Below are 27,231 nucleotides of genomic sequence, written 5' to 3'. Positions count from 1 at the left end.
ATCTGCTTTGAGGATCCTATCCCTGAATTTTTGACTTTATGAATCAGTAAGAATGCACTATTACTTGGTCTGTTCTTGATATGATTTTTACCAGAGACAAAAAGTGAGCATCTAGATATATTTTTAAGAAAAAGCTCTGTGATGCACCAAGCATGTAATTGATGGAGCAGAGTACTTTCCCTTGAAACAGTGATGTTCACATGCATGGCATATAGAGAAACTGCATCTGTGTCAGGCTGGTCCTTTGGGAGCAAATGGTTTTTGGTGGAGAAGGGGCCTTTTTCCTGGGTAAGGCTGCAACAAGCTCTGCATCCCTGTGAGGGCTCATTGGAGATGCCTGCAAAGGGAGAGGGTAAAATCTGCCTCTTCCAGCATGTGCAGAAGCGTTAGCTCCTCATCTGGGACCATTTTACAGGCTCCAGAGGATGCTCAAGATAAACTGATTTAGCCTGGCTGGGTTTCAGCTTTGCAGAGGTCTCTGAATCAATTTTAAGGCTGTGCTTGTGGAGGGGATGGTTCTTTACATTTCAATCATTTGTAAAAAATCTAATCATCTGGGCTCCAAATAATCTTGTCTACTGCGTGGCTTTTCTTGCTGATAACTCCTGTGAATGTATTTGCTTTTAGTGCTGTGGGAGAAACTGCATAAGGAAATAAAACTTGCAAACTAATTAAACTTCTCGGTCTCGTTGAGTAACAAACTGGAGGTGTTGGCAGGGCTGAGAATAGATCTGATTATCGTTCTTACTCTCTTAATAGCCAGAGGACATGGTTAATTATTCAATTGCTTGTTAATGCATTGAAATATTGCTCGGCATTTTAAATTGATTTTTCTTTGTTTTTTCCTCTTCTTTCTGCAGGGCACTCCCAGGACCTGATGGATTTCTGATACCTCGCTCCTGAGGGGCTGGAAGGAGCATGGTTAAACACCAGCCGCTGCAGTACTACGAGCCGCAGCTATGTCTGTCCTGTCTGACGGGGATCTACGGCTGCCGCTGGAAACGGTACCAGCGGTCACATGATGACACCACCAAGGTGGGTTGTTGACCACGTTGCCTCTTCCCGGTGACTTTGGGTTGCACATGGGTGTGGGTTCTTGGCTGAAAGTCCTGGATATTTGATTGTATTTTGTGGCCTTGGATACACCATAGAAACCTTTGGACTTACGGCTTGGTGGTCTTCAAGAAGTCCTTACGGTGTGGTTGACGTAGCAGATAGGTTAGCTGGTTGTGGTGCTCAAAACGGTGTGGGTTTGGCCAAATTGGTCTGTATTTTTCTTTTGGCACTGGGGGAGACTTTGGTTTTGCTCCTTGCTCTATATTTTATTGCTGTGCTTGTATATGTAGGAACTGCATTTCAGTATAACCTTTAGGTTCTGTGCACGTGAAAATAAGTTTATAGGTAGGGAAAGGCAGCAAGGTGACTTTTCCCTCCTCAGATAAATGCAATTTTTAAGAGCTCTGGCAGAGGGAATCCAAGCATCGGGGCTGGACTCACACCTTCCCAGTTGTTTGTGGCTATGAGATGGAGTCTCGTGAGACCTGGCGTGTTTATAGGAAGAAAAGTGGAAAAACTGCTGTCAAATTTGCCCTATTACATCTTCTGGGTAGTGGTGGTTTGTGTATCACTGTTCTTCTGAGTTCTCATGTTGTCTGGAGGGTTGTTTTTTTTTTTAGTATGCTTACTACTTAAAGAAATAAAACAAAACCACAACTCAAAACTTAAATATCTCCTGGCAATGATCCTAAGAGATTCTTTTGCTGCTTTTTAGAGGCTTGATTTCGCCCTGTTGAGAGTCAGCTGCTCTGTCTTGTTTTTAAGTCTGTAACCAGGGATCTTCTTGGCTGTCGAGTGCTTTTCCTCTGGAAAAAAGAGGCTTTTAAGGAGAGAAAACACTTCTAGGCGGCAGATGCTGTGCCAAAAATGCTGGTTCTGAATCGCATCGATTGTTGGTGGTGTAGGTTGGACGGAGCTCCCATGTGAATTGAAAAGTCACAGCTCGCGTTTGTACAGCATAAAACAAATTTCCTTTTGCAAAGTAGAAATGTTTGTGTTGTTTTTCCTCTTTAGTTGGAGTGATCACTTCTGAGCCAGCAGAAGTTTCCTTTGAGTAAATACCCGGGCACATCCATAGCAGAGGGTGTGTTTGGTTTTTTAAGACTTTGTCAGGAAAAAACCAGCGGGACGTAATGTCTTGGCATGCACGTGTGTACTTAAATACTCAAAATGCCTTATTCTGTATGCCCTGTGAAACCAGACGTCATGCTAAAGATCTACAGAAAGATTGTCATTGACTTAAATTCTTTCGGTGGAAGCTGGGTCTGCTTGCACTGATCTATCGTATCAAAAAGTATCACTGGCAACCTTCTAATTCTGCTTGGAGTTCCAGTTGTTTTTCTAGTGCTAGAGAGGAATTTCTTGTGTTTAAAGTACCTATGCAGGGCTTAAAAATATGTCAAGTCTCTGAGCCAGTCTTATTGAGGTCTACACGAGGCCTCAACTTCCACTTTGTTGAGTAGAGAAATGGAGAGAACTTTGCTCTTGTGGGAGCTAAAGAAGGAAGTCTTGAATTAGCTCCAGGCTATGCAAAACCAAGGTATGAAAAACCTGATCCCATCAATAAAGTGCATTTTGTTTTTTTCCTTTTGGAGATATCTGGCCTTATCATAGAATGATTTGGGGTGGAAGAGACCATCAAAGCTCCCCCAGTGCCACCCCTGCCATAGCAGGGACATCTTCACCAGCTCAGGTTGCTCAGAGCCCCGTCCAGCCTGGTCTGGGATGTCTCCAGGGATGGTTCATCCACCACCTCTCTGGACAACCTGGGCCAGTCTAAAAAATTTCTGGGTACTCCCATCATTGGTGTTTAGTGACCTCTGGTCTGCATGAGAGGACTTTTGGGGTATGCAGAAAGACTTTCCGAGATCCCAAGGTATTGGATGGGGGATAGGAAGTTGGACATGTGCTTGTTGTGTCCAGCCAATGTATTTTAGCCACAATATTTAGGTGTATCTGTAAGGAACTAGCCAGGAAAATACCATAATTTGGGAGCCTGTTTTCTTTATACAAAAGCAGTGATATATTGAAGATAATACCTGTTGTATCACCCAGTCTCTCGCCCTATAGTAATTCAGCCACTGCAAGCACAGATTAGAAGCAATTGTAGTATAATATGTCGTAGAATCATAGAATATCCTGAGTTGGGAGGGACCCACAAGGACCATTGAGTCCAATTCCTGTCCCTGCACAGGACAACCCTGCAGTTCACACTGTGTGTCTGAGGGTGTTGTCCAGTCTCTTCTTGAATATTGAATATCGACATGTTTTCCTGAGCGTGATTTCAATAAAAAGAGGTAAGGTATGCATGAGAGGTCATAAGTCTTGCAAAAATCCAGAGCTACCCAGGAAGGAAGGAATAGAGTATGTACCCGTTATGGTTATACTCTGTAATTATCAGAAAGCAAGGCACGTATTCAAAAAGCAACTTTTCTTCATGTAGGCTGCAGCACGGCTATCTGCTTTCTTTAGAAAAGATCAAACTTTGTAGAATAAAAGGCCTTCACCTAAATTTGGGTTACAACCCAACCTGGCGAACCGCATCCTTGAAATCTTCTGCCGACGGCTGGAAACGCTTGTTTTCTGAATTGTGCTACAGCTCAACAGCCAGAGTTTTAATGATTCCTCTCCTTTTCCCCCAAATGTATGCAGATCAGGCTTTCTACTACACATTAAAAATTTACATGAAAATGAGCATTTTAATTGCAAGCTTGAGTTCGAAGTTTTTTGGGAGACTGCTTGCTGGAATTGTAATTATCTCTTGCTTTCCTCTGACCTTTTGAGAAAGGAGGAGGGGGGCTGAAGGTGCCCAACCTGCACGCTTCATCTCCTTTTAAAATTTTGAACATCTGCAAAATTCCTGTTTCTGTTGGTGCCTTTGGCTTTACTGGCAAGATCCCCTTTCATTTTTTTTAAATTTTTAATGATTTTTTTTTTAAAAAAAAAAAAACAAAAAGCATATGAAAGAGAAGAAATGGTCTTGCTGAGATTCAAACCATTATACTCTGCAGCTGGTGTGAGGAGGCAATTTCTGATCTAACTACAGCTTGTTCATCAGGTATTCAACCAAAGAAGTTCTTATGAAGTCAGTGCATCATCTTAATAGGATCCTGAACACAAAAACTCTTGGTCAATAAGCTTTGGCTTGTAGTTCCTATATGAGCTTTTAAAGGTCTGAAGTTCAGATGGCAGCTTCCCAGGTAGCTCCCACGATCCTGTTGGGTTGCCAGCAGTTAAAACCAAGAGAATGGCTCTGCAAATTGCAGTGTATAAACATAAAACTCTGTGCACATCTTCACCTGGGATGAACTTCTATCTGGGCCCCTCAGTTCAGGAAAGAGATTGAAGTGCTGGAGCGGGTCCAGAGAAGAGCAACAAGACTGGGGAAGGGACTTGAACACAAGCCCTGTGGGGAGAGACTGAGGGAGCTGGGCTTGTTTAGTCTGGAGAAGAGGAGGCTCAGAGGTGAGCTCAGCACTCTCTAGAACTACCTGAAGGGCAGTTCTAGCCAGGTGGGGATTGGTTTCTTCTCCCAGGCAGTCAGCAATAGGACAAGGGGCCATGGGCTTCAACTCTGCCAGGGGAAATTGAGGCTGGAGATTAGAAAGCAATTCTGTGCAGAGGGAGTGGTCAGGCATTGGAATGGCTGCCCAGGGAGGTGCTGGACTCATCGGCCCTGGAGGTTTTTAAGCTGAGATTGGACATGGCACTTAGTGCCATGATCTAGTCAATGGGCTGGAGTTGGACCAAGGGCTGGACTTGATGATCTCTGAGGTCTTTTCCAACCCAGTCGATTCTGTGATTTTGTGTAACCCCAGAATAGCTCTTGTTCCTGGGGTTGGCTGCAGTGTCTTTTAAAATCCACCCAGCGATGTTGCAGGATCAGTATCCACGTGGGAGCCATTGATGGGCTGCATTGTATAAAACATGAAGTTAAATCTTTCAACTGGTTTTGTTCAGGTTTGTGGTGTGGTGGCTTTTTATTGCTTCCAAAACCATGTAGTATGTACGCAGCAAATAACACACCTGGGAAATCATCTTAGGTGGGAGTGAGGAAAGACACATTCTGCAGGAGAAAATTGCAGTGATAATTTTTTCTGTCCAACAAACAGAAGCTGCCACTTTTGTTGTTGCTTTTTTTTTTTGTTACTGTGTACTGAAAAATCTTGGCATCTTCATTTATATTATTCAGTTCCCTGTCAAATAGGATAAAATACTGTCACTGTTTGCAAAGGGGTTTGGCTTCTCTGTTTAGCAGGCACAGCTGATACTGAACTTTCCAACCGCAAAACCTCCTGAGAGACAAGCTGAACCAGACAGAATGTATAATAACTGTGATGTCTTCCTGTCTCCCCATTTCCCTTGGAAGCTTCCCACAAAACTGTCTTTTCCTCCAGGAAATTATCAAGGATTGATGCCTGGTTTGGTCATATATGCTAGGAAGGGCCATCATCACCTGGGAATGAACTCAAAACCGGCAGTTTTGAGTGTAGAGTCTTGTGTCTGGGCAGGAACAGCCCCAGGTTCCAGTATAAGTTGGGGAATGAGCTGTTGGAGGGCAGTGTAGGGGAAAGGGACCTGGGGGTCCTGGGGACAGCAGGGTGACCATGAGCCAGCACTGGGCCCTTGTGGCCAGGAAGGCCAATGGTACCTGGGATGGGTTAGAAGGGGGTGGTCAGTAGGTCCGAGAGGTTCTCCTGCCCCTCTGCTCTGCCCTGGGGAGACCACACCTGGAATCTTGTGTCCAGTTGTGGCCCCTGAGTTCCAGCAGGACAGGGAACTGCTGGAGAGAGTCCAGCGCAGCCACCAAGATGCTGCAGGGAGTGGAGCATCTCCCGTGTGAGGAAAGGCTGAGGGAGCTGGGGCTCTGGAGCTGGACAAGAGGACACTGAGGGGGGACTCATTCATAGTTACAGATATCTAAAGGGTTAGTGTCAGGAGGATGGAGCCAGACTCTTCTCGCTGACAGCCAATGGTAGGACAAGGGGTAATGGGTTCAAACTGGAACACAGGAGGTTCCACTTAAATTTGAGAAGAAACTTGTTCCCAGTGAGGGTGTCAGAGCCTGGCCCAGGCTGCCCAGGGAGGTTGTGGAGTCTCCTTCTGTGCAGACATTCCAACCCGCCTGGACACCTTCCTGTGTAACCTCATCTGGGTGTTCCTGCTCCATGGGGGGATTGCACTGGATGAGCTTTCCAGGTCCCTTCCAACCCCTGGCATTCTGGGATTCTGTGATCCCTGTGATTTTCTGTTCTTCAGTGTCATCTCCAGCATTTAAATTAAGATCTTTTCATGAGCTCTCTGTGAGTGGTGCACTTCATGGTACTTGTACAACCTCTTTTCTCCTTCCCTTTTCTCCTGTAAACACCCTTGAGAGGATGTGAGCGAGAGATTAAATCTTGTGCGTACAGAAATCCCCCTGTTTTCTGAATGCTCTAATCCCACAGGTGTTAACCTGAACATCTAAGAAACCACATCCTTGTTCAAAATGTGGCAAGATGGTGAAACCTGAGTTAAGATGCACGTCCAAGCTCAGGTTGGAATTTCTTTGAAAGGTTTGAGGGTGTTAAGTCAATGAAACATGGTGATGGTTGAGTCAGTGGGTGATGGTCAATGAAACATGGGCTTGCAGGGTTGGATTTTGGGTATAACATTCAAGTTCTGTTGTCCTTAGGCACACAGCTTGTTCAGAACCAGCTTTAAAACCTCTTTTATCATTCAGTGTGGCTTTGTAGAGCTGATGCATATATGAACATGGTCCATTTAAAGCCCTTACACTTGCCTTTTTGCCTTAGGAACCACATTTTCCCATGAGTGTCTCAGAAACTTCATGTTTTTAAAGTATTTTGTTTTGGGGTTGGTTTGGGTTGGGTTGGGTGTTTGGTTTTTTTTCTCTCCCCACATCCAAAGCATTGTCCCCTTCTTTTCTCAGACATCGTCACCAGTTGCTGATGGGACCAGCATGGGGACCTGGTCCAAGAGCTGGAAATGCTGGTCGGTTGTACCCACCAGCTTCTGGCGTTGGGAGAGCAACTCCTGCAGCCCTTGATTCCAGCAACACTGTTGGGTGGCATTTCTCCCCTGCTGTTTTTATACCCCATTTGTCTGTGCCAGCAAGTGTTCTTGATTTTTGTTGTTGTCCCCTCTCTGAACTTGTCCTTGTGTGTCATCTTATGGTCCTATATGTTTTTTCTAGTCCTTCTAGTGGCTGCTGTAGTGTTTTGCTCTCTGCTTCCATCCTCTTCTGACAGTACCACTCGGTAATGGGAGCAGTGATGTTTCCTTGTTGCTGTTGCTTCCAAGACTTACTACTCCCATCTGTGAAGAGCTGTCAAGCCTGCAGCAATGCCTTGTGGTGTGTCAGCTCTTCTGAACCCAGCAGCAGATGCTCCCCAGTTTTTGGAGTTCAGGAGCTGCTGTGTTATAGAATCACAGAACAGTTTGAATTGAAAGGGACCTTCAAAGCTCATCCAGTCCAACTGCTGCTATGAGCAGGGACATCTTCACCAGCTCAGGTTGCTCAGAGCCCCGTCCAGCCTGGCCTGGGATGTCTCCAGGGATGGTTCATCCATCACCTCTCTGGCCAACCTGGAACAGTGTCTCACCACAAAAAATTTCTTCCTCTCTGGCCTGAATCTCCCTCCTTTAGTTTAAAACCATCACTCCTTGTCCTATCACAACAGACCCTGCTCAGAAATCTGTCCCCATCTTTCGTATGGGTGCCTTTTAAGTCTGGAAAGGCCACACTAAGGTCTCCCTGGAGCTTCTCTTCTCCAGGCTGAATCAATACGACCTCCTATATTTAGTGTGTGAAGTGGCATAAATCCTTTTGGCAGCATCATGTTTTTTTTTCTCTGTGACTGGATAAACTGAGGCACAGAAGTCAAGCTATTGTGAGATGACTCGGTGGTGTCCACCAGCGATGACTCTTGAATCCCATAATCATCTTAACACGGACACTTCTCCCTGCTATCTGTGAAAGCACTTGAGGTATTCCTGATGTCCCTGGTTGCTGCCCGTTGGTTTGGAGGTCAGGAGCTAGGGACAGCATCTCATGTGACACTGTGGACGATGCCATCAGGAAATACAGTGGGTCACACTTATGTTCTCTGCAGTTTTAACTTGTCTGCCTGCAAATCCAGGCTCTGGGTAATGTTATAAGTGGCCCCTGAGCAGGGCTGACTCTTTTTATAGGTGATTGATTAGCTCATATAGCAACAGCTTGCAGAATTTCCAATACTTTGTCACTGCTACTTTATTCAGAAACTTTGAAGTGATCCATGCGTGAGCTCCCTGTGATAAACAACCTGGCCAGCGCCCCTCAGATACACAAAGGTGCCTTGTGACTTTTCCAGCATTATTGGCCTCTGGGATTTTATTCAGTTTGCGGCATTTCCTTTTTATAGCTGCCAGATGTGCTCCCTCCAACTGTTTTTCCTTTATGCGTTATACTAATTATCTGGGTGAAAAAGAATGTTGCTGGAGCCCATCATCTCTCCTTCCTCTTGTTTGCTCTTGGACCTTTTCAGACACAGCAGATGCTGCTGCTCCTGTCCTACTTGAAGCCACTGTGTGTATAGTCTTGCCTTAAATTGTAATTGGGGAAGGTGACCTCAATATTACTGGCTGTCAGTAGGTTGTTTGCATCAAGAAACCCACTGAGGATGCACCAGAAAGTCTCCAAGAGGCCGGTGAAGCTCCAAAACCACAGAATAGCAAACCAAGAGAAGGTGATCAGGTTGGAACTTTACCATCCCTTGTTTTCATCCTGGGTTGCACTGAAAACCAACCTGGAATTAGCAGCTTAAAACAGGGCTGATAATTAACGTGTCTGTAGTCTGGGTTGGCAAGTGGATCTGAGGGCTGACGGCCAAGTGTGTCTGTGCAGGAAAAAATGGCTTTGGATGTTTGGGGATAGGCCAAGACAGACAGGAACTACACCTTAAAGTTAGGGAAGGATGTAGGTAAAAAAAGGACCTTTAAACATCCTTAGACAAGCCAGAACAAAACCAAACTTGTCCTGTTTCTGATATCCAGGAAGTCTCCATGTTTCTTTTGTCCTTACTCCAGCAGCCACCAGAGGAGAGATGGCTCTTTAATTTTACGTTATTATCTTTATTTTCTTTCTTCTCCTTTATCTTTGGTTCCCAGACAGAAGTCTCGGCTGCCTGTGCTTCCCAGGGAATCTGTCACATGTTATCAGGGGGTTTAGCCAAGCCTTTCCTAGAAAGTGTTTGGAAAGCAATGACTTCAGGCTCACCGTGCTCAGCTTGGGGAAGAAGAAAGGCTGCGAGCAGATATGGTTGATGTCTTGAAGCCCTTGAAGATAAGTGCTGCTGAAGGAGGACACTTAAAAGGCTCACATAGTTGGCTGTGAGGGAACTGATTTCTGACCTATTATTGGAATGAGCTTCTTGAGAGAGATGGGAACAGAGTTTGAGGGTTTCCAGGGGTGGCTGATGGAAGAGATGGGAGGAAGCTACAACCCATTATGTGCTCAGAAAGCTCTGATCTGAGGCTTGGAATTTGTGGCTGTCACCAAAACAGCAACCAAAAATGACCTCAGGTGCTGTGCTTTAGATTGAGAGAGATTCATCCTGATAACTGTCCTTGAGGTTTCTCCCTGAATTCCTCCTTGTATGGTTATGACCATGCAAGTGTTTCTGTGCCAATCATCCAGATTTTTGATACTTGGGAAGAAAAGGCTCTGTGGTTCTCTTGCCTCCTGATGCAGCATGTCCTGTCTGATATACTGCAGTGCAAGACTTACTGAATATGTGTTTCCTTTGTAATGCTTTATATTATTTTTTTCAAATCTGGATAATGCAAAGATGTTTTCTTAGTCCATTGACCAGCTACAGATGTGTTTAAGGCAGAAGATGCTTTAGCTAGTGTATCCCTCTCCCCCTCTCTACCACCCTATAAGTGGTTGCACAGAGCAATTAAAGCAACTCAGCAAGGAGCAGAGCTACCCCCAACTTCTGCTCATGATTCTGCTGCTGTGTTATAGAGCATAACCAGCTTATTATAAATGTGTGTTGTGGCATGTGTTGAGCTATCAGAATATGCTCTTTGTGTGGGCATGTTGTGGTCCTAGCAAAGAGATGTGGACTGCTGGGGCATGTGTAAGAGGGGTGGAGAAATACAGAAATGCTCACAGCCAGGTTATCATAGAATCACAGAATGGTTTGGGAGGGATCTTCCCAGCTCCCCCAGTGCCACCCCTGCCATGAGCAGGGACATCTTCACCAGCTCAGGTTGCTCAGAGCCCCGTCCAGCCTGGCCTGGGATGTCTCCAGGGATGGTTCATCCACCACCTCTCTGGCCAACCTGGGACAGGCTCTCATCACCCTCAGGGTACAACAATTTCTTCCTCATGTCCAGCCTGAATCTCCCTTCTTTAGTTTAAAGCCATCACCCCTTGTCCTATCACAACAGGTCCTGCTCCAAAAGTCTATCCCTGTTTTTCTTATTGTCCCCTTTTAAGCCTGGAAATGCTGCACTAACGTGTCTCCAGAGCCTTCTCTTCTCCAGCTGAACACCCCAACTCTCTCAGCCTGTCCTCCCAGCAGAGGTGATCGTTTTTCATTAAACCCTCCATCCCCAGCCTGGATTGATACCAGGGGTTGCCCTGACCCATGTGCAGGACGTTGCACTTGGTCTTGTTGAACTTCATGAGGTTCACATGGACCTACTTGTTGAGCTTGTCCCGGTCCCTCTGGATGGATCCTGTCCCTCAGGTGTATCACCTGCACCGCTCAGCTTGGGGTCATCTGCAGACCTGATCCCACTATGTCACTGAAGATATTAAACAGTGCTGGTCGCTGTCCTTTCTGCAAGCAGCAGCATTTCAACATCAATGGTACTCACCTAGAAATGCTGTAAGGGAGATTAGAAACCCAATTGCCCTTTATAATTTAAATAAATGCCTCATGCAGATGCCTTGTGGTATGAGAGGTGAAGACAGTGGGTTAGTTATGTCTGCTTTTATTTCAGAGATGGTGTTTTTACATCGCATGTCTCTTAATCCTCTGTTTAAATAAATACAAGGTGCCTGAACTGTGTGGATATGTGAGGAGAGATGATAGGGGAATATCTAACACTTGTAACGCCTATCCCTGCCTTTAAAGTATCTATTTCTGCTCGTGTAGCTGCAAGTCAGTATAAATGAGATATCAAACTCTTCCTAATGAATTGGGTGTCTGCTGTTTAAAATTTATTCCTTTAAAGTGAAATGTGGATGATTCAAGATGGTCTATCTGTTAAAGACATCACGTGGCCTTGAACTGAGGTTTCTGATGGCTTTTTCGGGTCCTGTTGTGAAAAGACAAATGAGGACCTGTGATCCGTCTGCATAATGGATTGCCATGCTGTGTCTGCGATACGTGTACTAATTCACTTTATAGCGAAATGGTCTTGTAATTCCTGCTGGGTGAGAGCTGTTAAATGACCTGAACAGATGATTTAAGCCACGTTGATGTGATATATGTGTTACTATAGGCTTTGGAGCTGGGACTTTGCTGGGTCTTCAGTGCTAATCCCCAGACAGCCAAAGGTCACTGGTCACAGGAATTGCTTGCTTTGCTGAAAACCACTATTAGAGGATGGGTGAATGTGGCCTTTTTCCATGTAGTTTCAATTTGTTAATGTTTGTGACTGTGGGTCTGAAGCCACAGAAGCTTTTGATTTGAAAAGAGGCTCTTTCAAGTTGGTTTGATTTGAGGTTGGGCACTAAGGCACTAGATGCTGCACATTGGATTCTCTTGACTCAAGGAGATGCTTGGGAGTCAGGGAAAAGCATAGACCTCTCCTTGTGTCTGGGGTTGGAGGTGATTCTCCTGGGGCATGGGCACCATTCAAGTGTTGTCTTGCTCAGTGATGTTGGGATTCATCTGCTGAAGTGCATTTAAAGCTTTGACAGTGATGGAAATTTCCTTCCACAATGGGGGAGGAAAAAAGGCAGGATTTCTCCCAGTTTTCCCTAAGGCCATCTGCCAAGGAAGATCTCATCTGAAGTGTGACTGCAGCCAGCCTTCACGGCCAAACCGAATTTACACAGGACATCGTGCTGTTGTGTTTTAAGATGTTTTTTCTCTCTTCTGTTTCATTGTCTTCTCATTGTATATTCTGTAAAGCAGGTCTGAGGTCAGCTGAGCCAGGAATTGCAGTTGCTGTGGATGGTGTCATCAGACCAAAATTTGCAAAGAGTGTTACTGGGTCTATCTGGGAATGGTGTATTTTCACAGAATCCCGGAATGTCAGGGATTGGAAGGGACCTGGAAAGCTCATCCAGTGCAATCCCCCCATGGAGCAGGAACACCCAGATGAGGTTACACAGGAAGGTGTCCAGGCGGGTTGGAATGTCTGCACAGAAGGAGAGTCTACAACCCCCCTGGGCAGACTGGGCCAGGCTCTGCCACCCTCACCAGGAACAAGTTTCTTCTCAAATTTAAGTGGAACCTCTTGTGTTCCAGTTTGAACCCATTGCCCCTTGTCCTACCATTGGCTGTCACCGAGAAGAGCCTGGCTCCATCCTCCTGACACTAACCCTTTAGATATCTGTAACCATGAATGAGTCCCCCCTCAGTGTCCTCTTGTCCAGCTCCAGAGCCCCAGCTCCCTCAGCCTTTCCTCACACGGGAGATGCTCCACTCCCTTCAGCATCTTGGTGGCTGCGCTGGACTCTCTCCAGCAGTTCTCTGTCCTGCTGGAACTGAGGGGTCACAACTGGACACAAGATTCCAGGTGTGGTCTCCCCAGGGCAGAGCAGAGGTGGAGGGAACCTCTGACCTACTACTTTTGGTCTTCACAAGAAAGCAAGACCTCTCTTAGGCTGGGCAGGAGTCCCATGGTAGATTGACAAGGAACAAAGATGTGTTCCAGGCTCAGAAATTAGGCTTAGCCTGCTAAGAGCCTGCGTATTCTTGAGATGTATATCCTCAGCTCCTAGGAAGGTTGGGATGAACCTGCCACAGGGCAAAGCTGATGCTGAAGCCATTCTCTGCTTAGGTGAGCCTGAAGAAGACCATTGCTGGTCACTTCTAGATCCTACCTTGGAGGCACAAGCCCAGAAATCTTGTGTATTCATGACTGCTTGACCAAAAGGCCAGGCTGCAAGGCAGCATTAAAAATTATAGTCTATTCAATAAATACAGTTTTGATCTTAATGGGTTTGGGTTATGTTTTTCCTCCAAAGCCATTTTTCAGTACAAATAGTTGGTCAATGACCGCAGATACTGTGGCCTCTGTAAATTCCTGCTTGCTCCATGTGAAAGATGCTTCCTACTTCACTAAGGCTTGTTTAAAGGATGGGAAATCCCAAGTCCTTAAAACCTCAGGAAAGCCACAGTATTTGATAATTTTCTGCCTGGGGCTGCCTAAAACTGTCAGGGTGAGGGTGTTTGACTAATGCTAAATCTCTGGCTTAGTCCTGATGTGGGCAAAATGCCTGTGGGAGGGAGCCTGCAAAACCCATTGACTGTTGTGCTGAGTTGGGATTATGGGCTCAGACTGGGTGATTAACGTGCCCTAGGATTTATAACGCTTTGTAGGTGTCAAAGGGTTTTTTTTACTGCAGAGCATCTGCAAAATGTGTTTCAGGCTGTAAACAGCCAGCAGGGAACTGAAGCTGCAGCTGGAGAAAAGGGGGAGGCAGGCAGGTGGGACACATGGGAAAAGGGGGGAGAAAGGGGTATTTTTGGGTCATGGTCCCTTAGAGCTTTGCTAACAAGAGCCGGTGGCTTTGTCTGTTGGGTTTTGCTGGGGACTTTCCCTGGGCATCTGGGTACAGCAATGTCCTAGTCTAAAGGCCATGGTGTGCAACCACTCCTGCAAAATCTTTATCAGTGCTCCAGGCTGGGCATAGAGTGGCTGGAGAGCAGCCAGGCAGAAAGGGACCTGGGGGACTAATGGACAGGAAGCTCAACATGAGCCAACAGTGTGCCCAGGTGGCCAAGAAGGCCAATGGTGTCCTGTCCTGTATCCAAACCAGCATGGTCAGCAGGACAAGGGCAGTGATCCTTCCCCTGTGCTCTGCATTGGGGAGGCCACACCTGGAGTGTTGTGTTCAGTTCTGGGCCCCTCAGCTCAGGAAAGAGATTGAAGTGCTGGAGCGGGTCCAGAGAAGAGCAACAAGACTGGGGAAGGGACTTGAACACAAGCCCTATGGGGAGAGGCTGAGGGAGCTGGGCTTGTTTAGTCTGGAGAAGAGGAGGCTCAGAGCTGAGCTCAGCACTCTCTAGAACTACCTGAAGGGCAGTTCTAGCCAGGTGGGGATTGGGCTCTTCTCCAGGCAGTCAGCAATAGGACAAGGGGCCATAGGCTTCAACTCTGCCAGGGGAAATTGAGGCTGGAGATTAGAAAGCAATTCTGTGCAGAGAGAGTGGTCAGGCATTGGAATGGCTGCCCAGGGAGGTGCTGGACTCACCGGCCCTGGAGGTTTTTAAGCTGAGATTGGCCATGGCACTTAGTGCCATGATCTAGTCAATGAGCTGGAGTTGGACCAAGGCTTGGACTTGATGATCTCTGAGGTCTTTTCCAACCCAGCTGATTCTGTGATTCGGTCTGTGATTGAAAGATGCTGGGTGGGAAATGAGACTTGGATACTCAGTCAACTCACGGTTTCACCTGTCACCCCACATGGCAGAGCCTTTCCAGGCTGTCCCTTGGACTTCCCTCTACTGGTTTTGGCTGGGAGAGAGTTTATTTATTGGGTAGTAGCTGGTATGGTGCTTTGTTTTGGATTTGTGACCGAGTGTTGATAACACAAAGGCATTTTTTTAAGTTATTGCTGAGGAGCGCTTACACAGCATGAAGGTAGAATATTTACTGAATTTCTTCTAAAAGAGGGGGAAAAAAAGAAGCAAAGTGTGTTTTCTGCTTGTTTACCAAAGCAACTTTATTCCCTCTTGACTGTGTCCTTGCTGTTAGCGCTAGAGTTAGACTTTTTAAATTAGATTGGGTAATTCCAAAAGAGACAATAAGAACCTGTACTTCTGCTAGTGCAACCTTCATTGTTGGTAGGTGCACTAACATAGGTTAATTCAATGAGTTGCTGTTTACTCAGATGTTTAATCTTTTTGCATATATAGAGCCATAAGTGTGTGAATTTTGTGAATGGTGTAAGTGAAATGATATTAGCATAATGGAAGTTTGACCTCCGTTGTGGTGTCTGAAGCCCTCTCTCTAATCTCAACAAGAATGGTGAGAAATCTAGGGTCTTTTTCAATAGGAGATTTTACTTTTATCACCCAGAGGGAAACAAATATGACCTTGCTCCCCATCACGGTTTGAATTTGCCAGTCTCCTGATCCACCAAGTCTGCTTTTCCAGCACCTTTCCCCAATTCCCAGGTGCCCTGGAAGAGATCCAAGGCCAGTTGTGCTATGACAGAGCACAAAATGTTGGAGAACTTCACAGCGTGTCCTTGCTGGAGGGTTGGATGCACTGAGAGGGTGTATAGGCCAGAATCACAGAATAATTTGGGTTGGAAGGGGCCTTCAAAGTTCACCCAGTGCCACCCCTGCCATGAGCAGGGACATCTTTACCAGCCCAGGTTCCTCAGAGCCCCGTCCAGCCTGGCCTGGGATGTCTCCAGGGATGGTTCATCCACCACCTCTCTGGCCAACCTGGGCCAGTGTTTTATCACCCTCAATGAAAAATTCCTTCCTGGCTGAGTAACAGTCTGAGAGTAGATGAGATCATCTGCCTTCCCAGCATATGTCCTCTCACCTGGGACACAGCCTTCTCCTCTTTTTCACTCCTGCTTGCCCCCAAAATTGTGAATGGCTAAAAATAATCATGCAAGATGTTGATGGAGATTAAGAGGCTGCGTTCCCACAGGGACCTGCCTGGGGACCACTGATGCAAACAGCCTCTTGTTGGTGTCCTCTATTTTCAGCAGTGGATTAGATATTTATAAGAACAAGTTAAACTTGGCACCATTTCAGCATTAATTTTAAATGGCTGTAAATAGCAGCCATCAGGGAAGGGGAAGAGAAATAGAGATCTCGGTGCTGAAGAGGTTGAACTTCCTGTGCAGCCATGCATGGAGTACAGATGATCTGAGATTGTAGTGTCCTACAACTTTAGCCCTTTTCAGAGATGTATGTCTGGTTCTGGGGGAGATATGTGAGTGGGTTTGAGTGCTTTGTGAGGGTGCTGGTACTTTGCCAGCAGAAGGAAAGATGTGGTGATGGGAAGCCCAGTTCTTGCCAGATGTGATGGGTGAGAGATGCTGTTCTGTAGGTGGTTGGGCATAAGCTGATGTATACTGTGGGGAAACAGAGCAAGCTTAGGATGGGAAGGCTCCAAAATAGCGATGAACTGCCAAATATTGGGGAGGAAAGCCTGATTTTGGGGGTGAAAAGGAAGAATTAGAGGGAGAAGGTTAGCTGGGAGAGATGCTCCAAAGTCCTGCATCACCTGAGAGAAACCTTTCCAGGTGTCTGCTGTGCTAAGAGTTTTTTTGGAAGCTCTACACACCTCAATACATGGATGCTCAAGTGAGGGATGGAAATATTTGCTGTAGGCTTCAGCAAGGCACAGAGCTCAGCCTGCACAGTGTGTCTCAATTTCTATTAATTCCTCTTCCCCAATGCACACATTGTTCTTCAAGCCCATCTCTTTGGTATTGGATTAATGCAGAATTGAGATTAAGAGACTTGGGAAGGGTAAATTTTCAGTGAAGTACAGTAAAATAGGCAGTTGCTTTTAGCCGCTGCTGGCGTCCTATGTATTTATGGAAGAGAGAAATGTTGATATAATGGGAAACAAAGGGTCTACATCAATACCCTCTTCTCTCCCATTCCTTTCATGAAAGTCCTACCTCTGTGCTGCTGATAGCTGCTTTGGAGCTCAGGAGGAGGACAAGGTAGGCTGGGGATTGGGATGCTCTTGTGCACTTTTTTCCATTACTGATGTAATTTTGATTGCATGTTTGTCAGCTGCTTTTGTTTTCCTCGGGTGACAGATTTAAATGCATTGATGAAAGCCTCCAAGAGACAATCCTATGTGAAAGAGCAAGTGTTTGTCCCACTGTGGTTCTCCCAGCCCCACTATGCACCACTTTCTTGCGACAGCTTTGTGCTCCTTTGCAGAACATGGTGGTTTGCGTGTGAGAAGGTCCTTTAGCTATTAATAAAAATGGCAGCAAAAAAAGTCACTCCTACAGGACTGTAAAATTGTGATTAACGAAGCCAAGCAATAAGTCTTGCTCAGAAATCTTGGCAAAGGTGGCAGGTTTTGGAGCTCCTGAGATCCTACAGATGCTGAAAATGGGCATCTGGGATGAGGACATTGTACTGTACCCATACGGGAAAGCTTGAAGATGAGAATTTACTTTTCTCTGGCTTCCCACCACTCTCCCATGAGCATAAACCCAGCTGGCATGGAGTAGATACACACTCATCTAATCCAAATGCTATAACCAACTAGTTGTTGGCTTTTCCTCCTCTTGTCCAGCATAAGGACTGGTCTATCTTGGTGGTCTCTGCCTTAGACCAGAAGTTGCATACTGGCTTGAAGAAGTTTTCTGATGATAGATCATAGAACGGTTTGGGTTGGAAGAGACATCCAAAGCTCATCCAGTGCCACCCCTATCATGACCAGGGACATCTTCACCAGCTCAGGTTGCTCAGAGCCCCATCCAGCCTGGCCTGGGATGTCTCCAGGGATGGGCCATCTAAAGATCTTTTGTTTTCCTGGAAAACTTCCAGAAACAGCATCTTCTTTGTGGAAGGTTACAGTGAAAAATCCTGATGTGCTGATTTTCTTTTTGTTAAACTAAATTTCTTGGCGGTGGAGTGTGCAGGCTCTCCTTACAAGGTATTTATGGGATGTATTTCTGAGGCACACCTTGTCATATTTTAAAGATGAGTGCTGATTGCATCCTGCTACAGGCACGTAGAAACATTAAGAATCAACTTGTAGGTTCTGGTGGTGTGTTCTTAGTGCTTGTTAGGGAATAGACTGCCTTAGCTTATTGAAGTTGTTGGTTTTGATGCTATTTTGCAAAACAGCTTCATCCTACATTGTGTTCGTCCTGCTGTTTTGGAGATTGGGTTGCTATATTTCAAATTGAGTCATATGTCCTCTCTGGCCTTAGGAAATACTGCAGGGATGGTTTAAAGTCTGCAGCAACCGCCTTCATTTGCATCGACGGACATAATTTTGCTTGAGCAGGCTCTAAGAATTTGTCACAGAAATGGATCACTTTGTTTCTCCCTGTTTTACTGTTGAGAATTTTCAGTCTCCAAAACCATCAGATGCCTTTTTGTAAAGTGTGCCTAGAGACAACCTTTAGCTGTACCATGATATTCAAGTAAATGGGTGACATTCAGTGGGCTTTGTTGTACAGAAGTCAAGCTAAATGATTTAATGGTCCCTTTGGTTTTCAAAATGTATGCGTTTTATTTCGTGATGTAAAACGCCTCTAAATTGAGGGCAGAGGTTAGCTTGCCAAATCTATTGCAGCTGTTCATTGTAATTTGGAAGGAGAGGCTGCTAGAAATCCTGGAACAGAAAGGCTTGGAAGCTGAAATGCTTTTTGTGTAATATCTTTTAATACAGATATTCACATTCATGCTTCCTGTTCTGGGAGTCTGGCCAAGTTTCTGCATAGAGGAACTGCACAAAGTTCCTGGTCCTGCCCTTCACCCCAACATCATCCCGGAACAGGTACAGCCTGAGATTAATTTCCCTGCTGGAGTTTCCAATCTGATTATTAATAAATCAAACTAGGTGTTGTTTCAGACACGTGGCTGGCTTCTGCATTAACGGGGTAGACAAAGCCCATTTCCCTACAGGGTAATTGCTCTTCGTAGTTTGCGAGCTACTCTCATTAAATTAACAAAGCCACCACAAGCTGAAACTCTGCAGCTTTCTTGTAGTGTGTGGGTTATCGCAACGATGCTGGTTCAGGGGATTAGATCTGATTGTTGCAGCTGTGCTTTTCTTCCCCTTTACCAGGAAGAGGCTGTAGCAGTTCAGGTATATATACATATATATATATTTTTTGTATGCATGCTTATTGAAAGCATTTTTAGGAAGCAAAGCTCTGCATCAGAAGACTCTCTTCCCCATGTAGATTACTGTGCAAGCAAAAAATTCTGGCATCTAGAAAGGTGTTGTTGATGTACCTTTTTTTGATTGTGGCTGTATCATTCAGGACCAGAGCGGACACCTTTTCCTCTGCCAGGCTGTATATTCTGGCCCAGGCTTTCAGGAAACTATAGTTTGGGTCCAGTAAAACATGGGGAGGATTGCAAAATTTACCAGATTTCTTTGTTCTTGGAGTTCAGTGATGCTCACTGTGGGAATTTTCTAAACCTCCAGGATGTATAATGGAGGATGCATTCTTTCAGGCTTGGAATGAGGAAGAAATTGTTGGCCCTGAGGGTGGTGAGAGCCTGTCCCAGGTTGGCCAGAGAGGTGGTGGCTGAACCATCCCTGGAGACATCCCAGGCCAGGCTGGACGGGGCTCTGAGCAACCTGAGCTGGTGAAGATGTCCCTGCTCATGGCAGGGGTGGCGCTGAATGAGCTTGGAAGGTCCCTTCAACCCAAATGAATTGCCTTCAGGTCTTGGCAGTGATGTGGTCATAGCCAGCCCCACCAGGCTTCTCACAGTTTTCCCTGGTGCTGGTTGTGTGATGGAGCCAAGGGAAAAGTCCTCCAGAATATGGATGCAGGTGGCCGGATCCTGACCTGCAGTGAAGGCCAGATTCCTCCTTTTGGAGCAAAAATGAGTTGAAGCTGTAAAGCTCATAGAAGAGACTAGGGAGTACAGATGTGTTATAGAATCATTTTGGTTGGAAGAGACCTTCAGGATCCTTGAGTCCCACCATAACCGAACTCTGGCACTAAACCATGTCGCTAAGAACCTCATCTGTACATCTTTTAAACACCTCCAGGGATGGTGACTCCACCTCTTCACTTATGATGATGCTTTGGGGGTGGTTGTTTCAAGCTGCTCTTGATGGATGTTGAGCAAACACCCCAAGTGGCTTCCAGCCCAGCTCTGTCTCCTGACGCCAGGGCCTGTGCGCTTGAGGAGTTTGTGTGTGTGAATATGTGAAATCTTGATATTAGATGTTACTAAATCAGAGCTTGGCTGTAGTAGTTCCTGCGTTCCTGCAAATCATGTTACCGCAATGCCATGCAGTGCTGTTGGCTGCCCCTTCCACGAGGTGCCATCTGCAATTCAATTCTCAGCCCAATAAATGCATTAGCAGGATGAGAAGGGGAAATGTTGATGTGCAAATGGGACTAAACCGACTAATGAAATTAAATACTTGGCCTGTAGTAAGGTCCTTTGCATAATCCTGCAAACAAGATTTGGGCTGGCTACACCACAGTGGAGTCCAGCCCAGTCTTTGCCTTGGTGTGTCACCATGGTGGCAAACCTTGAGAGCCTATGGATGTCTGAGTTACACCTTGCTTGGTTGCTTGGGTGTCCTGCAGCACAATGCAAGTTTCTGAGGCTTTCAACAGTGTTGTTGGCATGTGGGTAAAATGAGGCCGTGCACATGGGTGATGTGGTTTGTGGTGTGGGTATCTCCACGGCATCGTGTGGTCAGTGGAGAAGAACCTGAAGGTACGTGGAGATGTGGTTTTCCTGGCATCTGTCGCGAGACGTTTCTGCCAGTTTGTTGTTTCAGAGGTGACTTGGCTGCCTGTGGGATCTGAGTGGGGATCCAGGCTACGTCAACACTGAGGTGCTCAACTTGGATGCCATACATGCTCGTGTTCTTATGGATCAGGAACCTCTGCGCTGCTAATGTGTTGTCTTATTAGCAAAATTGATTAGCAGAGCTAAAAGTACAATGACTGTTCTTTCTTGTTGGCTGTGAAGTTAAACGATGATTTTAGTCTGCCCTGTCTTGTGAGTCCCTCTTGAAAAGGGGCCTTGAGTTTAGGAGTGCTTGACTGCTGACTCAGCATTTTCTCCAGGTGGTTTCAAGGACAGCTGCTGCTGAGCTTCAAAGTGCGATTTCAAGGGTGTAAGTGGCAGCTGGAGACGTACGAAGAGAAGCTGTATTTATCTGTGGCTAGAGGTTTTAAATTTTTTTGGTTATTAGTATTTGTAGCTCATCTCAACCTTGAAAATTACTTGTTTCCTTTCTGCCATCTCTAGAGTGAGCTGTTAAAGGAGAAGACTGAACCGATCTAGACCCATCATGTGTCATTCTCATTGACGTATGGTTTTGAGTCTTGATTTGGCAGCACACTTGTTTGCAGATGATGTCAGCCAGCACTTGAGAATCAATTGACTTCAGTTTAGTCAAAAAGGCCCTTTTTCGGGGACAATTATGGGGAAAAAAATGAAACAACTAAGGCTTTGTTTGAAGTCTCCTAAACTTGGAGAATTCTGTCTCTTAAAAATTGAATTAACTTCCTTGTGTGTTTTCCTGAAGCATTGCTGGCCAGTGGTAACGTTGAAGTTTACTTTTGAGTGACAAAAAGCAGCACCGATTATCATCAAATAAAGCTTGGATGTTTGTTCAAATCATAGAATCACAAAATAGTTTGGGTTGAAAGGGACATCCTAAGCTCATTCTGTTCAAGCCATGAGCAGGGACATCTTCACCAGCTCAGGTTGCTCAGAGCCCCGTCCAGCCTGGCCTGGGATGTCTCCAGGGATGGTTCATCCACCACCTCTCAGGGCCAACAATTTCTTCCCCATGTCCAGCCTGAATCTCCCTCCTTTAGTTTCAAACCATTACCAAATCATCTTATATGTGTTAAAGATGGTCCCTGCTGTAAGGAAGGAAGCTCTTATCTCCTGACCCATCAGGTGGGTGTCTGAGGCCTCTGGGCAGGGCTTGTGTTGTGATACACAGCTCTTGACTTGGGGGGGTTATGACTATTCAAAACCTAGTGCCTTTAACCTCACCTTGCACAAAAGTCTGCTTGCTAGGCTGAAATTTCTAAAGTGATTAAAATCTCAACCATCTCAATGGGATCAAGTCAGTTGGATGCTTGGCAAAGAGAAAGGAGAAAGATCCAGATTCTCTTTTTCATCCTTTCCAGGAGAAACCAACCTTTTGCCCTTGAAACGGCCTCAAGTTGCGCCAGGAGAGGTTGAGGTTGGATGTGGGGAACAATTTCTTCCCCAAAGGGCTGTGGGGCATTGGAACAGGCTGCCCAGGGCAGTGCTGGAGTCACCATCCCTGGAGGGGTTGAACAGATGCATAGATGAGTTTCCTGTGGACATGGTTTAGTGAGAGTGTTGGGTTAGTGTTTGAACTCGATGTTGAGGGTCTTTTCCAACCAAAATGATATGATTCTATGAATCTCTTGATTGTGATGTTTGGTGCAATGCTTTTTTTTTGGTATCATTGTTGTGCCAGACTGACGTCAGTCCTGTTGCCAGGCTGAGGACCGCAGGCTAACAGCAGAGGAAGAGTATGTGTTGGCTTTTCCGCTCTGCCAGGCTGCTGGTTTCACCGCAAGACTGTTCTTTCATTCTTACTAACTGCTATCTCTTCATATTTTACATTTTTTGACGCAGCTATGCTGGCTTTTCTGGAAAAACAAACCGCCTTCTGGTTCCTCTAATTGAGGACATGCTGCTATGCCTTACTTTAGGCTTCGCTTAACAAGCCTGGTTTGTAACCACACAACCAACCACAGATCTTGAGCAAACCACACTGCTGTGAGCTGCGTCTTATTGGTTTGATGTTTTCCTTCCCTAGCAAGGTCAGGAGCCTCAAATTGAGTCGAGATGGGGTGGTGGAGCTTTTAGCTGAGTGATATCTGGAAAAAGGATCTCATTTCATTGCTTCACTTCTTGAGGTCGATATGAATTAACGTGTGCATGTGTTTGCAAGAGTTATTAACGATGTGCATGCATCTGACCAGGCTGTTTTACAGCAATTGTCTGCAGCTGTTGGGGTTCCTGCTTCTTCATCAAGAAGTGAATGATAAATAAAGACACAACTCAATGTGAAACCCACCTTGATGCTGCTGTGTTATGCTCCGGCTCGTTTTGTCCGTGCTGTGTTACATGTAGCACTATTGTGGATATAAGGCCTTGAATATGCTATTGTGTGATAACCAAACTCCAGCACTTAAATTATTCCCATGATGGCTGAGCCTTTTTTAGTTTTTTTTCCCTAACAGTTAGCCCTTAAGAGATAAAAAATAATATAAATAAAATAAATCCTGCAAGCAAAGCTTCTGCCTTTTCTCCAGACAGATGCTGGCTTTGGATACTCAGCTGCTGCTGCAGCTTGTGACTTCATTTGGTTTCCCTCTGGCAGCACGCTGAACCCATTTAAATCTCTTATAGGGAAAATAAGTAAATCCCTTCCATATGTCAAGTATTAGAAAAAAATATATCACTTCTTTGACATGCACAAAGCCTCCCATTGTCTTACAGATAGAGGAAACAAGTGCACCCTTGTTTCTGGGAAGCCAAGCGCTAAGCTCATGCTGGTAAATCTGACATGTCACTGTCCACATTAACTGGACATGTAGGGAGGACTCTGATCTTATAGATTTTTTTTCCTCTTAAAAGAGAGAGACTTTAGTTTTTCCCAGCTCTAAATCTTTCTTATTATGATCTTTCAGGTCATTAGGTTGCCCCTAAAGATGGGGGAGAAAGCATTTTGCATAATAGCCTGTTTAATGGCTTTTGTGAACAGCTGTGTCTTTGCCCTCAGGATCTCATCACGTGGGATAAATAAGTCTGTGTATTAATGGGGCAATGTCTTGTGGAGCAAAGTGCAACATGTAAGACTTGCCAAGTGGGTCAGACAAAAGGTCATCTCGCTTCACATCTTGTCTCTCCAACGGGTGTTTGAGAAGAGCAGGAGATCATCCCGTTTGTCCTCTGTGCTCCCTTCTTCTCTCTCCTGGCTTCTAGCAAGCCATGGTCGAACGCAAAACTTATTGTTGCTCCAGAAATGCTGTAAAATAGAAAATGGCTCATGATTAACTGTGTCCTGGGTGCATCCAGCACAGCATGGCCAGCTGGGCAGGGAGGGGATTGTCCTGCTCTGCTCTGCACTGGGGTGGCCTCACCTGGAGCATTCACTGTGTGCAGGGCTGGGGACACAGGACAAAAAGAGATATTAAGCTACTAGATAGTGTCCAGAAGAGGCTACAAAGCTGGTGAAGGGTTTGGAGAGGAAGCCGTATGAGGAGAGGCTAAAATCACTGGCTTTGTTCAGCCTGGAGAAGAGGAGACCAAGAGGAGACCTCATGGTGGTTGGCCAAACTCTTCTCCTTAGTGACCAGTGACAGAACCTGAGGCAATGGCAGGAAGATGTGTCAGGGGAGGGTCAGGTTGGGCATGAGGAAAAGGTTCTTCACCCAGAGGGTGCTGGACACTGAACAGGCTCCCCAGGGAGGTGTCACGGCCCCAAGCCTGACAGTGCAGTGCCAGAAGAGACTGGACAATGTCCTCAGATACATGGTGTGACCTGTGGGGTTGTCCTGTGCAGGGATGGGAGTTGGACTAGATGATCCTTGTGGGACCCTTCCAGCTCAGGACATTCTATGATTCTATGATCTGAAAAAAAATGATCTTCGAACTCTTTGAGGAATTCCTGGGAAGCTGGAAGTTGGGTAGCGTCTGAATTGGGGTCTTCGATGAAGTTGGTGTCATTATCAACTGCTTCCTTGAGGGTATACCAAGAGTTAGAGATGCCATCCGGCTGATGAATACAGGGGCTGAATTGTGAACATTGGGCTTATTCCTCTTCCCAGTGAAGTGAATGGTAAATTTGGCCAAGAGGAAGATGAAACAAGACAGACAGGGCCTTGAGTAGGTAGGGAAGGGATAAATGGGGGTGGAAAATTGTGCACAGTCTCAGCAAGAGCTTTTGGAGATGCTGGCTGAGGTCTTCATTATGGCAGAGGAGGTCCATGTATTGGGGAACATTAAAGCCCCAGAAATTGTGGAAATGGGTCAATGTATCTGGTGATAGGAAGTCCTGAATTTGGGGGGATGTGATAGTGGAGACATGGTGCAGAACAAGATGGTGGATGAAGCTTTTGGTCTGACCTAGAGTGGGTTGTGGAAAAGTGCTCGTCAGCCATGAAGATTATAATCATTATTATTTTTCTCTCCATTTCAAAGAGTAGGATTATAAAAGGGCTATAACTTGTCTGGTGCTTTTGGTTTTAAGAGGATTATGAGCAGCTCAATGGACAACCTTCCAAAAAATTCTGATTAAAATACACCTGGAGATACATTGACCTAAAAAAAACCCAAACCAACCAAGAAGGTCACACCAAAAAGAATCCAAACATAAGCAAACCCCGAATACAGCAAGAGAGGAATTGAAGTCTGGGTGAGGGTGATGGGAATTTTGCTCAGCTAATATGTATCCTTAAAAATCAAGTCTTCTTTTTGACAGCTACATCACAAAAGGATGGACTGAATTTCCAATCCTTTTTCTTTGTGTTTATGAGGTTGAGTTTTTTATATGTACCTGCTGTTCTGATACACTGAGACTTGTAAAACTTCAAGACAAAGCCCTGGGAAGAAGAAGGAGGGATGAAGGACAAGGGAAAGAACAGCAGTGAGGAAGAACATGACTCTTATCCAATAGTTGGCTGCACATTTTGTTTTTAATTATCTGATGCCCATCAATGTACCTGGAAAGTGAGCGGAAAAAACCTTTCCAATTTAGTAGATATCGCTTGACAGCATCTTACCGCTGGAAAAAAAGTTTCATTTTCTAGTGAGATTGCTTTGGGTGGACACAGGGAATTCAGTAATAAAAGCTGTGTGATGTGTAATAAGAGCTGTGCTATATGGTTAAAATGCTGGAGGGATGGGATCCATTCATAGGGACCAGGACAAGCTGCAGTAGTGGCCCATGTGAACCTCGTGAGGTTCAACAAGGCCAAGTGCAAGGTCCTGCACCTGGGTCGGGGCAACTCTGGTATCAATCCAGGCTGGGGATGGAGGGATGGAGAGCAGCCTCCAGGAGAAGGACTTGGGGTGCTGGGGGTGCAAGATTGGCCATGAGCCGGCAACGTGCGCTTGCAGCCCAGAAATCCACCCGTGTCCTGGGCTGCATCCCCAGCAGCGTGAGCAGCAGGTGCAGGGAGGGGATTCTGCCCCTCTGCTCCGCTCTGGTGAGACCCCCCTGCAGTGCTGGTCCAGCTCTGGGTCCTCAGCACAGGACACACATGGACCTGCTGGAGAGGGGCCAGAGGAGCCCCAGAAATGATGTGAGGCTGGAACAGCTCTGCTGGGGGACAGGCTGAGAGAGTTGGGGTGTTCAGCTGGAGAACAGAAGCTCCAGGGAGACCTTAGTGCAGCCTTTCTGGACTGAAAAGGGGCTGATAAGAAAGATGGGGACAGAATTTTCAGCAGGGACTGTTGTGGTAGGACAAGGGGTGATGATTTTAAACTAAAGGAGTGAGATTCAGGCTGGGCATGAGGAAGAAGTTTTCTATAATGCTGGTGATTAAACACTGTCCCAGGTTGTCCAGAGAGGTGGTGGATGAACCATCCCTGGAGACATCCCAGGCCAGGCTAGACGGGGCTCTGAGCAACCTGAGCTGGTGAAGATGTCCCTGCTCATGGCAGGGGTGGCACTGGATGAGCTTGGGAGGTCCCTTCCCACCCAAACTATTCCATGATTTATCCGGATTCCTTAGAGATGACTTTTCAAGTCTACTGTCAGGCAGCTGTCTTGAAGAAAAACATCCTAACATTTTTGCTACAGTGGTAGAGGTTGATGCCATGACCAATGCAGGGGCACCAAGAGGTTCTGAGTATTATTTGTAGGTCTATTTTCAATGGAAATGTTGGTTAATAACAGCGACAGTTTGCATCATGCTGAAGAATTTGGTAGCAGAATAGTTCCCTAGGGGCTGGTAGTGTAAACACATTTAGAAGGAGAGGGATGAGCGGTGTCTGCCAGCCTGGGTCATCGCTGTAATTCTTGACATGAAAAACACCACAGGACACCATTTATCCACCATCAAATGTGTGATGTGGGGAGTTTGACTCCTTTGGGAGCAACTGGCCCATTTTTTACTCCCCAAAAAGTGACAGACTTAATTATTCATATATATACACATTATTTTTTTTTTAATATCTCTTGCTGATTCTAGAAAACAGCTCTAAGTCGCAACAATATCCCCTAAATTCTTTCAGGCAACCTGGAAAATAGTTAATCAGTTGTTATTTTTTCCTTCCCCATCTTCCCTGG

The 27,231-nt window shown here is 45.8% G+C and overlaps 1 protein-coding gene across 1 annotated transcript in view; it reads left to right on the top strand.

Moving 5' to 3' along the window:
- Positions 1 to 918: 918 nt before the first annotated feature.
- GDPD5 (glycerophosphodiester phosphodiesterase domain containing 5) overlaps positions 919 to 27,231 on the top strand; it is a gene marked incomplete at its 5' end in the record, with an annotated part of 117,690 nt that continues 91,377 nt past the window's right edge. The window contains one exon of the mRNA XM_080363184.1: positions 919 to 1,035. Coding sequence (XP_080219310.1) covers positions 919 to 1,035 — 117 coding nt within the window. The remainder of the gene's footprint in view (positions 1,036 to 27,231) is intronic.

The sequence above is a fragment of the Nesoenas mayeri genome, assembly GCF_963082525.1.
Source record: "Nesoenas mayeri genome assembly, chromosome: 1".
In the NCBI taxonomy this organism is placed as follows: domain Eukaryota; kingdom Metazoa; phylum Chordata; class Aves; order Columbiformes; family Columbidae; genus Nesoenas; species Nesoenas mayeri.
Note: the sequence above shows the minus strand (reverse complement) of the source record. Positions and strands in the feature narration are given on the sequence as shown.